General features: G+C 41.1%; 1 protein-coding gene across 9 annotated transcripts in view; it reads left to right on the plus strand.

Moving 5' to 3' along the window:
- The window catches only part of ANO5 (anoctamin 5), a 98,922-nt gene that overhangs the window by 70,626 nt on the left and 10,548 nt on the right, over positions 1-17,748 (plus strand). For all 9 annotated transcript variants that reach the window (XM_039534816.1, XM_039534817.1, XM_039534819.1 and 6 more), the window contains 8 exons: positions 392-497; positions 593-653; positions 2,518-2,669; positions 8,264-8,338; positions 9,095-9,317; positions 12,768-12,937; positions 16,490-16,587; positions 16,917-17,047. In XM_039534816.1, coding sequence (XP_039390750.1) covers positions 392-497; positions 593-653; positions 2,518-2,669; positions 8,264-8,338; positions 9,095-9,317; positions 12,768-12,937; positions 16,490-16,587; positions 16,917-17,047 — 1,016 coding nt within the window. The remainder of the gene's footprint in view (positions 1-391; positions 498-592; positions 654-2,517; positions 2,670-8,263; positions 8,339-9,094; positions 9,318-12,767; positions 12,938-16,489; positions 16,588-16,916; positions 17,048-17,748) is intronic.

Below are 17,748 nucleotides of genomic sequence, written 5' to 3' on the forward strand. Positions count from 1 at the left end.
TGGGAAATAAAAAGAAGCAAGTTGAAATTACAAAAAAGTGCTATGAGATCTTTAGTGACCAGATTAGAAAGAACCTTTGTTTATATCTCATCTGAAAGACTGTACATCCAGCAAAGTGCCTCCCGAACAGAATGCTGAAGTACTGATTCAGTACTGACACAGAGGGAAGCATGGCACCAAGTGAATCACCAACTCCATTTCCTGGAGCAACTGGTTTTTTCCTGGAGGTTTCTCTCACCCTGCTACAGTTGTATCATTGTATGTAACCTTGACACATCATCAGCAAAGCTAAAAACCCTTAAGCTTGAACGAGTGAAGCTTTGATCTTTTTCCAAAAGAAATGTCATATTGAGCTTCTGAATAAAATGTAAAACCATCTTTTTCTCCTCAGCACAGAAATCTGTGCCCCTGCGATTGGAGGAGAGATCATCATGTGTCCTCTTTGTGATGAGAAGTGTGAGTACTGGAAGCTAAACACCACATGTGAATCCTCAAAGGTCTGTATCCAACTTTGCAATTATTTGTCATGTTCTGCTTTATTTAAAACTGTTCTGTCACTGAATTGTCCTGTCCCTGTGTGTTTCTGTTACAGTACTCCCATTTGTTTGATAACGTGGCAACACTTTTTTTTGCAATTTTCATGGGCATATGGGGTGAGTACATTTGATAACAAAGTTTAAATAAAGCAATGGGGAGATCTTGACTAAACCTTTCAGGGACATTGGGAAAGCCATTTTGTTTTGCCTTAAATCTAAAAATATTTACCCCCATCAAAGAATAAAAATAATTTAAAGTTGTGGAGGAATTGCTCTTTACAGAAAACATAACCTAGTACCTTAAACAACCTACACACCTGGTGCAATGCAATTAAAGACTGTGTTTTTGCAGAATTGTTTATCTGCAGGTCACTCCTAATGTTACAATTATTATTTTATTTTAATAACCTAATTTGTAGTGAACACATTGCTAGTTTCTTCCCTACATGACAACAGGTTTTATACAGTTGTAAGCAATTCAGACTGTGTTCTCTCTTTTTCTGCTGATCCTTGCAATAAAGTTTCGCTTTCTGACCCTAGGAAGCAAATTTCTTCTACTTCTGATTGATGGCTGCCACAAGCAGAAAGTAGTACATAGGCGCAAAGAATGCATTATTATAGGTAGCCTTAGGACCAGGACCCTTACATTGTCCCACTTTTGCACCAGGGAAATCAGACGAGTGTATTTTGAAGATGCAGAAGGCAGATGTATTTAACTGAGTTGTCTTCTCTGTGATGGGACTTCCTGTAAGCATGTATTTGTCATTGTTTTATTCAGACCATTTAACATATCCATTTTAGATACAAAATTCTATTGACTTTAATGCTAGTTCTTTTGTTAAATTTCATATGCATCTTTGTAAATGTCTGTGAGAGCATGCTTATTATTTCCTATTCTTTACCTTAATTAATAAAGAACCTTTCCTGTTTGGATGACTAAAGCATGAAAGAATGTATCGAGTGTCTTAGCCCACCAGAAAGAACCATATTACAGAGTTTCCATTATCCCACAAAAGTCTGTCTATCATATGTCTATTTATCATCTTAGCGTCTAGGCACCATCTTTTGCACTGGGATCTTTCAGGAAATTTCAGAATGAATAGATTTTGTAAGCTTGTGTTCTTCAAGATCTTTCTTACTTTTAAACACTGTCCCTTGAATGGCATAAATAAGTTCATATTTCCAGAATGATCTACCACGGCTTATAGAGCACCAAAACATAAACCCTTTCTTGTGTGTGTTCAACCCACAAACTCTTACCAACTCAGATACAGACATTTCAGATTACCAGAGGTTTGCAGCATTTTAGATCAGTTTGTAGAGGACTTTTTGAAGCTTTTTAGATGCCTTGTCATTTTGATATACATATACACACAAGCCTCTACACCCTGCTATTTCAAAAAAGAAAGTTCTTAAGCCAAGCTCTCCCCTTGACTTTCTGAGAAACATCAAAAGCTCAGTATCTTCAAAATGCCATCTTATCAAAATAACCCTCAAAAGAGCATCTGATGCTTCATGGAAAACTTTGGAAAGCATTCTACTGAAAAACAGTTCTGCTTATCTATAGTAAAGATGTTTCCATAATAGATTCTTGTACCCAACGGCCTAGATTGAAATATCCCAGCTTATTTGTCAGTTCTGTGTAGCTGCTTGTGTTTTAACTAATCACTGTAATAAAATGTGTGTGTCTTATCTAGTGCAGTCATGAGGGCTTGCTACTTTGTCATCCTACTCTCTACTCACATTTACACTTCAATTTACCAATAAATATATCTAATTCATATTACAGCTCTTAGCAGTGAGCTTTCTTTTGTGGCTGATGTACAGAATGAACATCAGGCAAATCACATTGAGAGAAGTAGTAATAGAATGGCAATCATGAGACACGGGAGAGAAGGGTTGTTTAATTTGGGTGGTATCTAGAGCCTACCAGTCAGTTCACTTTTCATAACGTGGTTTATTTGACACTTTTCACTTACAGTAACACTTTTCTTGGAGTTTTGGAAGCGGCGACAAGCTAGACTCAAATATGAATGGGATTTGGTTGATTTTGAAGAGGAACAGCAACAGCTCCAGCTGAGGCCAGAATATGAAGCCAAATGTACCCACAAGAAAAAGAATCCAGTGACTCAGGTAATTAAAAAAAAAAAAAGCTCAGTGTTTGAAGATGTCTGTTGGGTGGACACCAAAATGGACAAAACTTTATGCTAAAATTCCATACTAACACTTCTTTGTAATGTGATGGTTCTATCTTAGGAACTAGTTAGTATCTAATTGCTGAGTAAAGATCTGTGACACTATGGTGGCAGTGAACCACTTGTATGAGGACAAAGCAGACTTTCAGGTACTGTGCTACACGAAGCAATGAGGCACGTTCTGCTGTCTGTTATACCAGAAGCAATCTGGAGTAAATCCACTCAACTCAGTGAAATTTTCTCTCATTTACTTTGGTGTCAGACAGCTGGTTAAGCACTCGAACATTATGGTGATGATGGTTATAGAAGAACCAAGATATATAGAGAGTGTCAAAAAGATGTTGCAAACACTTGGTGAAATTATTTTCCTTGTTTTTCATCAGAATGATGGTAGATGAAATTTTTTCAACAAGCCCTATGTCTGGGAGTAGAAAGTTTGGCATATAGAACTTTATAGGACTAAATTCAGTCAGTCCAGACCCCGTGCAACCTCATTGAACACAATAGAAACACATCAGGTTTAAACTAGGGCAGAATCTGGCCCCATAACTCGTCACTTATTATTTTCTTGCAGCACTCTTTACATGAATGTAATATGACAAATTATATATATACATATATATGTATATTGATAGATAGATACACACACATACACACACACAATGTAGCTAAGGAGAAATGACCAATCAACAGATGTTTGCTATCTGCATGATAACGAATGCGGCAAAGCAATGGAAAGTACTAGGTATAGAAAAGGAAAAGTCTGCTGCACAGAGATAGCAAAAGTCATACTGGCTCTTGGGTTTCTGTGCAGTAGACATTTTTGTTTACTTAAGGGAATGCTGAATACAGAAATGATGATACAGCACAAACTGAAGTATCCCTCCTCTCTGTTTCTAGTTGAAACAAACCTATAATTTTTCCAAATGAAAGAAAACACATTTGTTGTCTTCATTGCAAAATGGAATGCAAGACAAATAACTCCTTATACAAAAAAGATGCAGAAAAGGTGTACTCTGATGGCTAAACTTGCTTGGGTTGAGTGCTGAGGAAGTAAACCTTGTGGAGGCCCATGATATGAGTCTGAAGTTTAATTTGGGATGCAATTAGGTATTATATGCTTGTTAGTTTTTCCATTATTTTTTTAAGCAGGTGTTAATTTGCAGGTTTCTAGAATATATGATTGAGATTTCTTATATTCTGGAATAGCCTCCATCATCTTAAAATGGACTGTTTCAGTCACACTCTTTGTCCCTGGAACTATGTTTTAAATAGTTCCTTTTCACCAGTCGTGCAAACAGATACATGAAAGTAACACATTTTTCAGAGGAAAAATTTCAATTTAGCCATGGCTGTTAAAGCAGCATACTGTTATATGAACAACATGGCCCTTCCCTTCAAGCCTCCTTACTTTTTAGGAGAAATATACATTGATCTTTTTTTCTCACCGAGAGTTTTTCTACTTATGCTAGGGCACCATTGTCATTTTTATGCCTCAGTGTGATATGCACTCCAACGGTGAGATAAATATCTCTGAAGATCGCACAGCATGACTGCTTGAGTACAAGGCCATGGGTGTAACTCTGTGGAGGTTTTGTTTTTAGATTGATCAAAAGAACATTTCAGACAAGTAACTGTTTTTGACTACTGGATCGAACTCATTGGAAAGGAACATCTGCCTGTTTAATAATATATGTTGACCTGTGTCCCTGTCTATGCTTAGGGCTAAATACTTCCCCTTCTTGTATAGCTCCACAGTACCCACAAAGCATCAGAACCACTGTGGTTCTACTATGTAGGGAGGAAAGGCTATGGGAAAGTCACATAACTCTTGTGTCTTGCAGAGCAGTGTGCTGCAGTCTTACTGTCCATGACAAAGCATAGTGGGTTTTGAACAGGGAGGTAAGGACATGACTAGTGGACAGTGATTGTGTACATCTAGTGGCCTAAAATCCCAGTGTTGGGTCATGGAGGGTAAAGCAAACATAGATGCTTGTACAGTTGCATATAAGCTATAGTTGTAGCATATCTGGAGCAGATTTGCTGGTACTGCTAGTCTCAGAAAGGATTCCATCACCCCCAAAAGCATGGTGGACCCCTGTGCAAAATTGTTTATTTTGTCTTTGTACAGGAGATCAGGAGTTGCCCATCAATGTATTTTCTTGTCTCAAACATGAAAATTGAGCATGGCATTATAAGACAGAACAAGAAATCAATGCATAGCTGGGTTTTTTTCTTTGAGTATGTATTGACATTTGCCATTAAAACCTCAATTACCTTCTGAGCCTTTTCTTTCTGATAGAGAGCATTTGTTATCTTTGCAGATTTTCAGAGGCTTTTGTAGCAATCCCTGTCAGTGCTCAGCCATAGAAAATTATACAGGTTAGCCACATGGTAGCTTCATTTCCGTTCATTACCTAATGTGTGATACTGAAAGTGTGAAGGGACATTGGTTTCAAACAGATTAATTCTGTAAACTGAAAAGGTAATATAGATACAGTTCACTGAATTTTGAGAGCACTGAGGCTAGCTTTGCTTCAGTTATAAAACCAATTTCTCATCACTACTTGCAAAGATTCAAGGTCTTTGCCCCTCCCTGGATACACTGATACAGAAATTACCCATTGCGAGAAAGTAATCTTCACCTTGTTTGCTATTTCTGCTGAGTTAAAATCACAATAGTCCAGGGGTCAGCAACCTTTCAGACGTAGTGTGCCAAGTCTTCATTTATTCATTCTAATTTAAGGTTTTGGTGTCAGTAATACATTTTAACGTTTTTAGAAGGTCTCTTTCTATAAGTCTATAATATATAACTAACCTATTGTTGTATATAAAGTAAATAAGGTTTTTAAAATGTTTAAGAAGCTTCATTTAAAATTAAATTAAAATGCAGAGCCCCCCACCCTCCCGGACCAGTGGCCAGGATCCGGGCAGTGTGAGTGCCACTGAAAATCAGCTTGCGTGCTGCCTTCAGCATGTGTGCCATAGGTTGCCTACCCCTGCAATAGTCGATGGTGAAAATTCTGAACTAGTTCATAACAGGTCAAATTCTTCTTTCGCTGGCTTAAGTATATGTGCAAATGAAGGGGAATTTGGCCCAGAAATGTTAAGGCTTAGTCACTATACAGCATCAGTTCTTAAGCAGTAAACTAACTATGTATCAAATAGCCTAAAATAGTTCTGAGACAGTCATTCCTAAAACGAAATTGTGTATCCCTTATCAGAAATACTTGCTTGAACTGCATATTATGGGCCTAAATAAATCCTTGAATATTTGTATACATATCACATTAACTTCAATTGTTTTTATAATTCCGTTAAGGAGGAAGACTTTTATTGTATACTATCACTGAATATAACTTATGCCAATCAAGCTGCAAGAGTGCTCAGAATTATTCATTGATAAAAGTTTAAGTGTATTTTAGACAGTCATATCTTTCACCCAAAAAAGTACAACACTATACACTTCAAATTCAAATTATGTCTTGTGGACAAATTGGTCTTCAGCTGGCTAAAGAATCTTGTCATTTGTCTCAGTTATGAACAGCCCTCACATAAAACGATTGATGCTATGTGATTGACGCAAAAGAAAATGCTTTTCCCAGTTACACTGAGATACATTTACTGAATCCAGTAAAATTACTCTGCATTACACCAGAGTAACTGAGAACCATATTCTGTCCAGTATTGGTGGTTTTGTGTAACAGAAATAAAGTAGTTTCAAGAAAACCCCCTAGGTCCAATATCACATTATTTCAAAACAAGCATCTACTTTGTCTCAGTAGTTATATGGTATTATTATTAGTAATAGCAGTACTAATATTTGTATTATGGTAGTGCCTAGAGACCGCACTCAGGGATCAGAGCCCCATTGTGGAAGGCATTGTACACAGACATAATGAGAAAACAGCGCTTGTCCTAGAGCAGGGGTGGGCAGACTATGGCCCGGGGGCCACAACCGGCCCTTCAGACATTTTAATCCTGCCCTCGAGCTTCCACCGGGGAGCGGGGTCCAGGGATTGCCCTGCTCCACATGTGCCATGGCTCCACATGGCTCCCGGAAGCAGCGGCATGTCCTCCCCTCCAGCTCCTATGCATAGAGGAAGCCAGGGCGCTCCTCACGTTGCCTCCACCCCAGGCGCTGCCCCCGCAGCACCCATTGGCCCAGAACCTCGGCCAATGGGAACTGCAGGGGCTGCACCTGTGGACGGGGCAGCGTGCAGAGCCACCTGGCTGCTCTCTGGGTAGGTGCCGGAGGGGGGACATGCCGCTGCTTCCGGGAGCTGCTTGAGATAAGAGCCCTCCGGAGCCTGCACACCCCCAACCCCTCATCCCCAGCCCCACCCCAGAGCCTGCACCCCCAGTTAGAGCCCCCACACCCCAACCCCCAATTTTGTCAGCATTCATGGCCCGCCATGCAATTTCCATATCCAGGCGTGGCCCTTGGGCCAAAAAGTTTGCCCACCCCTGTCCTAGAGAGTTCCACACTATGGAGACTATATGACTAGATGACCCTTCTTCTAACCCTATGATTTCTATACCAGCGGGATAGCTTTGTAGTGTAGATGCAGCCTATACCACAGAATGTTTCTTTGTGTAAGTGTAAGAACACCACCTCCCTGAATGAAAGTATCTATGTCTGCGGAAGCTGTCTTCCATCGACAGACCTGTGTCTATACTGGGGATTTTATTGGCATAGTGATGTCAGTCAGGGCTGTGGTTTTTTCACACCCTTGATCGATGTAGCTATGTTTTTTTTGACACCCTTGACCTGTATAACTTTTTCAGTGTAGACGAGGCCTAAGTAACATAATTATCAGATGTTATGTGCTGTACTAATTTCTCTGCCTTTCATATTAGCCCTTGTTAATCCATCTGATCTGATATTTTAGGAGTTAGAAATGGTTGCTAAAAAGAAGACTTTACATGAAAATGGGAAACTGTTCTTGTGCTATATGGGAATAATCTTTTGGGTAAGATATAGCTGCATGATAGTGCAGTTAGATTGGCAACTAATAAACTTAACCATTTCTTCAACTGAAAAAAAGGATTTGAAGAAGTGGAGTAAAATGCTTTGTAGCTGTGTGGAACAAATTAGTACATCTAAGTAAACATTTATTGTAAGAAACCTTGATGTGAAAAACACTGAAAACAGTAATGAAATTTTGAAGCCAGAGCTGTATTACAACTGACCTGGAACTATAGCAGTAATTCTCTCTTGTTCTCAAAATCAAATACTGTTAATTGGAGAAAGCAAACACAATCGTCCTTCAGGCACTGTGCCTGATTTTGTTTAACCTATTCTTCCTGGTTATTGGCTTTATTATTGATACTGTTTATTGGCCTCTTCACTTCTGATTTCTTTGCTACCATGTGCAAACCATGCAACATACATTCTTCAGAATGAAAGGGGTTTAAATGATTTTCATAGGATGTTTGCTTTCACACAGCTGTTCCAGGCATTGTGTGCTGCTTGGGGTCCAAATATCTATGTGGATTGTGAACTGTGCTGTGCTTGCTTGATTGTTGCAGGAGATGGAGCCTTATTTGCCTCTAACTAGCCAGGCTGTACGGTTCTGCATCTCAGGAACTACAGTGTTGTTCTGGGTGAGCATCTTTTTGAATCATCACTTTAACATGTATTACAATCGCTGATCTTCACTATCATGTTAACTTGTATTACAGTGTTTGTTTTAGATCTCCCAGTTAATACTATCCTGCATGTTTCCTGCTGTCATGCAAAGTACACTTTAATTTATATGGAGAAATAAAGATCTTGAAGATCTATCAGATCTGGTGATTTTTGCTAGGTTAAGGCCAAATTTCACCCAGGCTCATGCCTTAGTGTAATCCAGTTATCTTTGAAAAAATCTAATACAGAAAACTGCATGGATTATCATGTTTAAAAATAAAAGGGGACTTTTTTTTTTGCTAAGGTCAAATGTAGTGTCAGTTTGATAGATATATAACCAGTGAGTTTGCAGGGAGATGGACTACCCAGTACTATTATAATTATTATAAATTATTTGTACTACTGTGCACATAAGAGCCCTATTCATGGAGCAGAACCTTTTTGTGCTAAATGCTGTACAGACACAGAACAAATAATTTAACAGGTGACTAGAATTATTAAACCGTCAAACTTTTATGCTGATAAAATAATTTTGGTGGTTTATGTAACTAATATAACAGGGTATTTCATCTGTGTACTTTGCATTTCAGTGCTCCTGAACTCATAGCCAAAGGAACGAAAGAAAAAACAAAAAAAGCTAAAGCATGACCCTATGAATTTCCATTCTTAAAGTGCATGCATGCAACTGTGTTGTAATGTAAATTTATTCTACATCTCTGTCCTTTCCTTAGATCTCTCTGATCATAGCTAGCATGATAGCTGTGATAGTGTACCGTCTTGCAGTCTATGCTGCCTTTGCCAGCATCATGGAGAATACACAAACTCTGCAACCCATCAGTGGATTACTGACCCCACAGCTGGCAACTTCAGTCACCGCATCATGCCTGAACTTTGTCATCATCATGATACTGAATTTCTTATATGAGAAAATAGCTGTCTGGATCACTGATATGGGTAAGTAACTCGCAAGAGAACAGAATTGCCAGGGAGACGTTCTGCTCTATAATGGAGTCTCTAAAAGTAGACTCTATAGGGGCCTGATACTGCTTTCCGTGCTCATGCACAATTCCCATTGTGCCCAGGCCCTATAGGTTTCTGGTGAGTCTTTGTCTTGTTACTATGGCTATGCTGGACAAAGTTTAACAATTTCACTCAGTCTCCTTGTACAGTAACTCCTCATTTAACGTTGTCCCACTTAACGTTGTTTCAATGTTATGTCCCTGCTCAATTAGGGAACATGCTCGTTTAAAGTTGTGCAATGCTCCCTTATAACATTGTTTGGCTGCCTGCTTGTAAGATTCTGTGGAAGAGCAGCAACTTTACAAGGGAGCATTGCACATGTTCCGCTTCTCTGCCTCCTCCCCAGCCCTCCCAGTGCTTCCCTGTTTGGTGGCACTTAGGACTTTGGCGGGTGAGGGATGTGGCATGCTCCGGAGAGGAGGTGGAGTGGGGGTGGGAAGAGGTGGTTCTGGAGTGGACTGGGGACAGGAAGAGACAGGCCTGGAGCATTCCTGGCAAAATCCGAGCCTGTTCTCTGGGGAAGCTGCCACTGCTGCTGCAAAGGTGCTTCCTAGCGTCCTTGCCTGCAGTGGGCTGTGCCTGTGTGGGGTAAGCCAGGGGCACTTCCCAGCCACAGTACAGTACTGTACAGTATACAGTACAATGCCTTTTGACTGCCCCCCAAAAAAATTTCCTTGGAACTTAACCCCCCACATTTACATTAAATCTTATGGGACAATTGGATTTGTTTAACATTGTTTCACTTAAAGTTGCATTTTTCAGAAACATAACTACAATGTTAAGTGAAGAGTTACTGTATCTAAATAGCTATTGTCATAAGTGGCTTTGTTTTGTTATGTGTGTATCTTTTTGTATAATGTCTGCACATGCTGGAATTATCCGGACACCAAGGCAATCATGTTCTGAAGTCTAAATAAAAATTATAATTGTGTGTAGTAATAAACTCTTAAAAGCAAGATCAAGCCATCTTGGTTTAGCAGAATTTCCTTTAGAAGTCCTGAATATGAATTAACTGTGATTCTAAAAATGGAGCACTGTTTTCTACATTTATACCAGTTAAATAAGCATGCTCCTTAACTTAATTTTATTGGGTACAATTGTGTCACCCAGATTCGTACACCTGGATCTCCCTTATGGAAAAGGAGCAGGGTGGGGAAAGCTTCCACAGTACTGGAGCCTGCAGATCCAGCATTCATACAGGGAAGGGAGTGGAGACTGAGGGCAGGAGCAGGTGGATTTAGGACTGTATCATCTTTTTCCTCATGGCTGTGACCAGGTGGGGGTCCCTGATAGTGCCAAGCTGCCCAGGAACTGGAGAATGTTGCTGGAGGCCCTTTGCTGACGTGGGAGTGTGTATGGTTATTTGCATAATGAGGTCCTTATAGAAATTTCCTCTCCCAGGACCCTTTCTATGTGTTTTTCCTAGGAGGGAATGAATGATCTGGCTTATTATTTTTCAGCACCTCGAAGTTGCTTTGCATTACACACAGAATGAGTATGTTGCCAAATGTTCAGTTTTAACAAGCTAACTAAAAAAGTACGGTCCACTAACATGTTAGTTTGTGAAACTAATACGCAAGTATTCAGATGGTCTTAATCCTGGCATCATACTTCTAGATTTAAGGATAGGAAGGGGTCTGTCTTGGATCATGTCAGTAACACTCTGTGGACTGGACTGCGAGAGTTCAGCTCACTTTGCTGCTGCCTGTCTTTGTATACTCAGAGCTTACCTACTCCCTATTTGTAATGAAATCACAGTGGGAGTTCTGCCCTGGGCTTCCGTGTGTGCAGAACTGGGACAAGAAAGCCACATCTAGAACTGTAGTTCTGTATTGCTTACTTCTCTGGGCTAAATTTGATTGTCTGGCTCTTAACTTTTATTCCCCTCTCTGTCCAATAATGGGATAATAGGCGCAAATAAACTAACAAGATAATCATTTGCATAAAAGAGAAAATTATTCCTATTTAATTTGTTTTTTTCATCTTTAAATTGAATCCTGCTAAATCCCACTAATATGTGCATGAAAGCTCAAGCAATCATTTTTTTTATGTCTGCACATTAATGTGAAGGACTAATTCCTTGTCTGTGAAATACCATTGCCTTCTGTAAATTAGCTCACACTGTTTTGTGATGATCAGCTAAAATCAGAAAAGATCATAGACTTCTTTACTTTTGTGTGACTACTGCCCTCTAATGTTGAGAAGAGAATCTACACTTTGCTGGAACTCCTGAAGCTTTAGTGGAAGAAAGGAGTATGAAACATTGACTATATCTGTCCAGAATGTGTTTTACCACCTTCATTCCTGAATTATATGTAACAATTAGGCCAAATTTTGCTCTGAGATGCACAGGTTTAATTACCAGTGGTGTCAATGATTGAGGACAAAATTTGAACCCAAATGCAAAATGTCACTTCAGTAGTTCTAAGACCAGAGTTCCCAAATATTTCCCTATTGCGACTCCCCTGTTTTTGACTGTCCAATTACTTGAAAGCCCTTTATGGGCTCCAGAAATTATTTGTCAGGCCAAACTCACCAACATTCTTGCAGGGAAGAGTAAAGTAGCCCTTTCCCAAAGCCAGCTTAGTCCAGTGTGTCTGCAGAGAGATTCGGCCCACTACTGGCCAGCCTGAGTTCTTGTGGTTTATTTTTCTCCCTCCTCCTGCTCAGAATGGCTATTTATCTAATGATATTTTACAGTTTATTTTACCAGTGGTGGGATTAGTGCTTTCCGTTGTTGAGAAAAGCAAACATGATTGAAAAGATGGAGCAGAGTCCTCAGTAGCACCCTTGTGGTGATGACACCATCATGTTACCTCTTTGCTTCAACTATCTTCCTGACAAGTAGAAAGCCTTTTTGCTCTCTCACCCACCTTTGGCCTTTCTTTGAGAGATGCTGAGTACCTACAGCCCCGACTGGCTTCGCTTAAAGTTGTGAGAGCACTGTACTTTTGAAGATCCAGCCCTATAAAACTGCAGCAAGTGATTCTCTTTCAGAAGACAGGAGATCTTTTCCATCTATGCTAGGTTTCTATTTTACTGCCAAAATGGAAACTTTCTCACCCTGCGAGTGCACAACCAACAGTTTGGGAAATGCTGCTCTGAGGAATTAAGTGATGAAAGATTCCAAGGTGGAGCTGGTGACACTAGCCGGTATGTGAAAAGGGGGAAATCTGATCCGATTAGCATTTCTAGAATGAGCCCCATGCACCTCCCTGCGCTGTGCATAGAGGCTATACTGTCTGACAACAGGAATACCAGCTGCTGACTGTAATGTGTTTTCTTGAGATGTTTCTTGAGATGCTGAGGGTGACAAACATTTATGAGTCTGCATGTTTGAAATGGGGTAAAGGGAATTTAAAACTGTTTATTTTGGTTTCCCAGAGATCCCAAGAACTCACCTGGAGTATGAAAACAGACTGACTATGAAGATGTTCCTGTTCCAGTTTGTCAACTACTACTCATCCTGCTTCTATGTGGCTTTCTTCAAAGGGAAATTTGTGGGATACCCTGGCACATATACATACATGTTTAGTCGCTGGAGAAACGAAGAGGTATGCATTCCTCTGGACTTTAGGAGGAGGATATATAATAAGTACAGTTGGCCAGATCCTCGCTAACGCCTCCATCCCCTTGATAACAGAAGTTTTCTAGATGTGGGAAGGTGCTTGGAATGAATGCCCTGTTGTTGCTCTAAACTGGCACTAGGGACCAAACTACCTCTTGACTATTCCCAGGATCAGAAAGATGAAAAGATAATAGAAACCTACCTCACCCCCCCCCACCCACCTTCCTCCTTGGGGACACCAAGTGGAGTTCAGGTATATCTGAGGATCTAGAACTAGATCCTTAAAGGGGATTTAGGGTCAGCATTGCAACACCTAACATTTAGGCACCCTGCCACCCAGTATAATCCACAGCCCTACATTAGCTGCCGAGGCTTCCTATACAGCGGAAGGGGCGAGTTAGGTAGTTAAGAATGGGATTCAGATGCCAGCAAGCTGAGAGAGGAGATCCTAAACGACACTATAGGAAATGCAGAGGAGAGGGATGTGGCCTAAGCTGTGCTCCTCAAAGGGAGTTAGGTGCCGGAGGGAGATGCTTATCGCCACTCGGGATTCACAGCTGTGAACCCTCTCCTGGAGTTAGGCGCTTAAGTGAGCTCAGCTCTTTCTTACCAAAAAATGATGGTGATGGTGGCAGCTCCCTTATGCCCAGAGGTTAGAGCATCTGACCCACTGGACCAGGGAGAATAACTCTATAGTGTAGCAATTAGCACATTCTCCTGGAAGATCTGGGCTCTAATCCCTACCCCAATGACTATATAAGTGTTTTACACACTATGGAATAGTTTCAGCAGGAGAGATTGAGAGAGCCCTGGCCCAGAATACCCCATAGCTCATTGAGCAAGTCACTCACCTGGGAGATGGGAGACCTGGGTTGAAGTCCCTGCTGTGAATCAGGGAGAGTGGGGATTTGAATCCAGGTCTTTCTTAACCAGGGTTAGTTCTCCAGTCACTAGACTGTTAGTATAATGGTGACTCTGGCACCATGACCACCTCTAAGGCTGTCACAGTTTTGGGCAACTGCACCTGTACTTCACCTCAGTGGTCCAGCAAGGGCACCCATTCTTGATCTTCCAGCTTCCCAGCCGTTGCCTTTCTTGGAGAGAAATGTGTGTTTCTCTGCCTCCTGACCAGGGTATTTCCAGGTCCCTGCTTTCACTGTGTTATTCCCTGCAAAAGACAGGCTGCCTAAGCAGACTACTTCATTCTCTTCTCAGACACGGTACATAGTGTAATTGCCACAGTTGTAAGTTACCACACAGTTCTTTCTAAACAAGTACATATTCTTAAGGTAAAAACACTATAGAGAAAACATATATTAAAGACAATAAAATCTACACACATGCTAATAGCTTAACAGCGATCACCCCAACTACAACCTGGGCTCTGGCAGGAGCAGTCCTTCAACCTGGGGTTTTCCTGAGGTTTCAAGTTCACCATACCCTTTGCTCTGAACAAGAACCCTCAAGAATAAGATAGTTTCTCATTTATCCAGCATAGCTCTTTGAAGAGATCATGACCAGGTAATTAGCCAACGGGTCTCTGCTCAAAGTGCAGCTTCCAAAGGATGGATTTGAGGTGGGTCATTTGCATTCCCCTCACCCCTACGTATTTCCTAGGAAATCCACTTCACACTTACAGTCCCCAAAAGACCTTTGAAGTTCCTAAAATCTTCCAGAGATTTAATTAATACTGCCTTCCTCCTAAAGAAGTTCTGTACAATAATACATAGTTTGCATTTTCAATATAAGGGACCCAAAAGGTATTAAAATTTAATTCCATAAGGTTTGCCCAAGATACGGCAGGATATCGTCATATCTGTCACAGCTGTATTTTGTGCAGGGCTGGATCTGGTAGGTAGGGCCTAAGGCGACCTCTAAGGCTGCCTACCAGATCAGGCCCTGCAGATAAGATAGATGGGGATAGTTTCAGGATTCTGCCAGAGTTTAGACGTGAGCTTGGCTCTGAACAGTTTGGCAAAGTCATGATTTGAACAGTATTGCACATGCCTACTGGAAGAAGTTTGTTCACCACTGCAACTTTACAGGTGTAAATTTAGGTACCATGGGAGTTTAGATAGCTACAGGATTAGGTGGCTGCTGAGTGAGGGTTTGGAGGATCTAGATTTTGGATTTATGTGCCTAAAGCAGCAGTTAGGAACCTAAATCTCTTCCTGGCTCTGGATGTATTTAGCACTTCTCAGGATTTGACCCTTGCTGTTTGCAAAGAAGACTAGTCTTTAAAACTTCTGCTCTTTATGATGGCCACCCTAAACAGCATGAGGACCTTGAGGATTATTTTTTCAAAATCATTGATGGGCACCTTATTTATCTCAGTGATGTACTGGTTCTGCTTAGTGGGGCCTCTGGCTCTGTGAGTACTGTATGCGGGTGAAGACGGTGCTCCTCTGGGCAGATTAAATCCAGGGTAAATGACAGTGCTCACTGACATTAAGGTATCTCCACCAGCATTTTGAACACTGAGGTTAGCATCAAAGATGACTGGCCTGCTGCTGCATGCAAAACACTTCTAAAAGTTCTGGCTTTGGATATTCATGCATGACTCCCAGTGAAGCTGTGTGTAAACCGCTGAAGGCAATATTGGGTGTTAAATGTTGCCTGGAGGGCAAGAGGGAGAAAAACAGCTCGAGGCAAACAAAGGGCAGCTATATGAGCAAAGTTAGGGACTGAAGTCTTCTAGATGTTTTCAGGGCCAGTAAATTCTCATGCTGGCCCTGATAAGGAGCAGAAATTTTGAAAACCTGCAAATGGCGAGGGCCAAATGCTGAGAAGTGCTAAATACATCCAGCTCTCTAATGAAGTGAATGAGAGATGCAGGAGTTGAGTACTTGGGATTTGGCCTCTGGTGTTTCGAGGTACCAATGTTGGTGCCATGTTGGCATCTCACTGGACTCAGTGGGAAAGGCAGGAACTGTTACTGGAGGAAGTTGGGAGACTGCTTATGCCCCATCCACATGCACCCATACGGGGTCTGTCTGCACTCAGCTGGGAGCGTGGACTAGGTCTGTTCAAGCTAGCACACTGACAATAATAGTGTGGACACTGCTGTATGGGCAGTGGCTCAGGCTAGCTACCCAAGTCCAAGCCCCCACGGGCCCAATCTCAGGGGGATAACCCAAGCCAGTGCCCATGCCTCTCCATTCACACTGTTATTTTTAGTGTGCTAGCTTGAGCAGAGCTAGCACGAGTCGTCTCCCTGGGCTGGGAAACACATTCCCAACTGCAGTGTAGATATACCCAGAGAGGCCAGTCTAAGCCCTGTTGAGTAACTTTGTCTTTCAAACAAAGTTTTGAAATGTTTTACCTAGCACATTTCCTTTTTGGACAAAAATACAACACAGTTTAGCCTTTTGTAACAGTCTCCCTGAAGGTGAATTTTTAGCTGGGAGCTGAAGTGCAAATTACTTCTTTCCCTGAGCACTTTAAGAACTCTTTCTTACATTAAATTGTATTGTATACAGGTGATGGCCAACTAGTAACTTTCATTATTGTTTTCTCCCCAACTTCTTTTTTTGGGCAGTGTGATCCTGCAGGCTGCCTGATTGAATTGACGACACAGCTCACCATCGTTATGGCTGGCAAACAGATTTGGGGAAATATACAAGAGGCCATTGTACCGTAAGTGATGCCTTACATTGAGCCACTCAGTTTGTAGATGGCTGAAATTAAGAGTGATGAGTAGCATCATTTCACTGGCCAAGCTGAGAGAAATGCTGTAGGTAAATTAACTGCATAAGTGCTGAAAAGTAAATCAAATTTTTAGAGTTCTTTTTGGCTTCTTTTCTGTAGGAGATGTTTGTAAAGTCTGTTCAGTATGGGAGTGAGGAGTTGGTTTCTTTTTGGGGAAAGAGGTGCTTATGAATCAATGTATAGTGCACAATATATTATCTAATCATGACTCTATATTCCCTCCCTCCCTTATTGTTCCCATTTCCACACACACACAGATGGATTTGGAATTGGTGGAGACGCAGGAAAGCCAGATGTAATCCAGAGAATTTATATAGTCGCTGGGAGCAGGATCATGATCTGCAGTGCTTTGGAGCCTTGGGGCTATTCTATGAATATCTAGAAATGGGTGAGCTGAAAACCCAACTTTGAAATGAGGATAAGAAACTTTGTTGTTATGGTTATAAGAACAGAGCTTTCCAGTTGGGGGGTTGGCATATTCTCTGATAAGTATTGTAAACAGCATAGAATTCACTGATAGAAGGAGTTAAATAGGTTAGCCCAATAAATGAAGGTGCCTTTATATTGTTATAATGCATTGAGCAAAGTTCTTGTTCGTAGTATTATATAGCCAAGAACTGTTTCTCTCTCAGCTGGATGGTGGATCTCTTATCCACACTGCATCTCTCTAGTGCATATTCTGCCATTCTTCCCAGGCATAACTTCCACTGATGTCAGTGGAAACTCTGACCATGGGATGAGTGCCAAGTATGCTGTAAGAATCTGCACTGCAGATATGAGATCCACAGTATGGATCAGAGAATCCACTGTGTTTTGTGTCTGCACTGATTTGTGCTGTGATACTACCCAGCTGACCAGCAGAGGGAGCATGAGCTAACCAACTGGCACTATTTCTAAAATGATGCCGACTGATGAAACAGTTTGCAAACAGCTAACAAAAAAAAAACAGAAATTAAGCCCATGCAAAATCCAGAAAACACTCAAAAAAACATCAGTGTTTGTCAAATAGAAAGGACAACATTTGTTGAAAGGTTTGCCTGGTGGTGTCCCTTTTAATGCTACTCCTAAGCTGTACATATAAATCTAAAT

Source organism: Mauremys reevesii, linkage group 4 (assembly GCF_016161935.1).
Source record: "Mauremys reevesii isolate NIE-2019 linkage group 4, ASM1616193v1, whole genome shotgun sequence".
NCBI lineage: Eukaryota > Metazoa > Chordata > Testudines > Geoemydidae > Mauremys > Mauremys reevesii.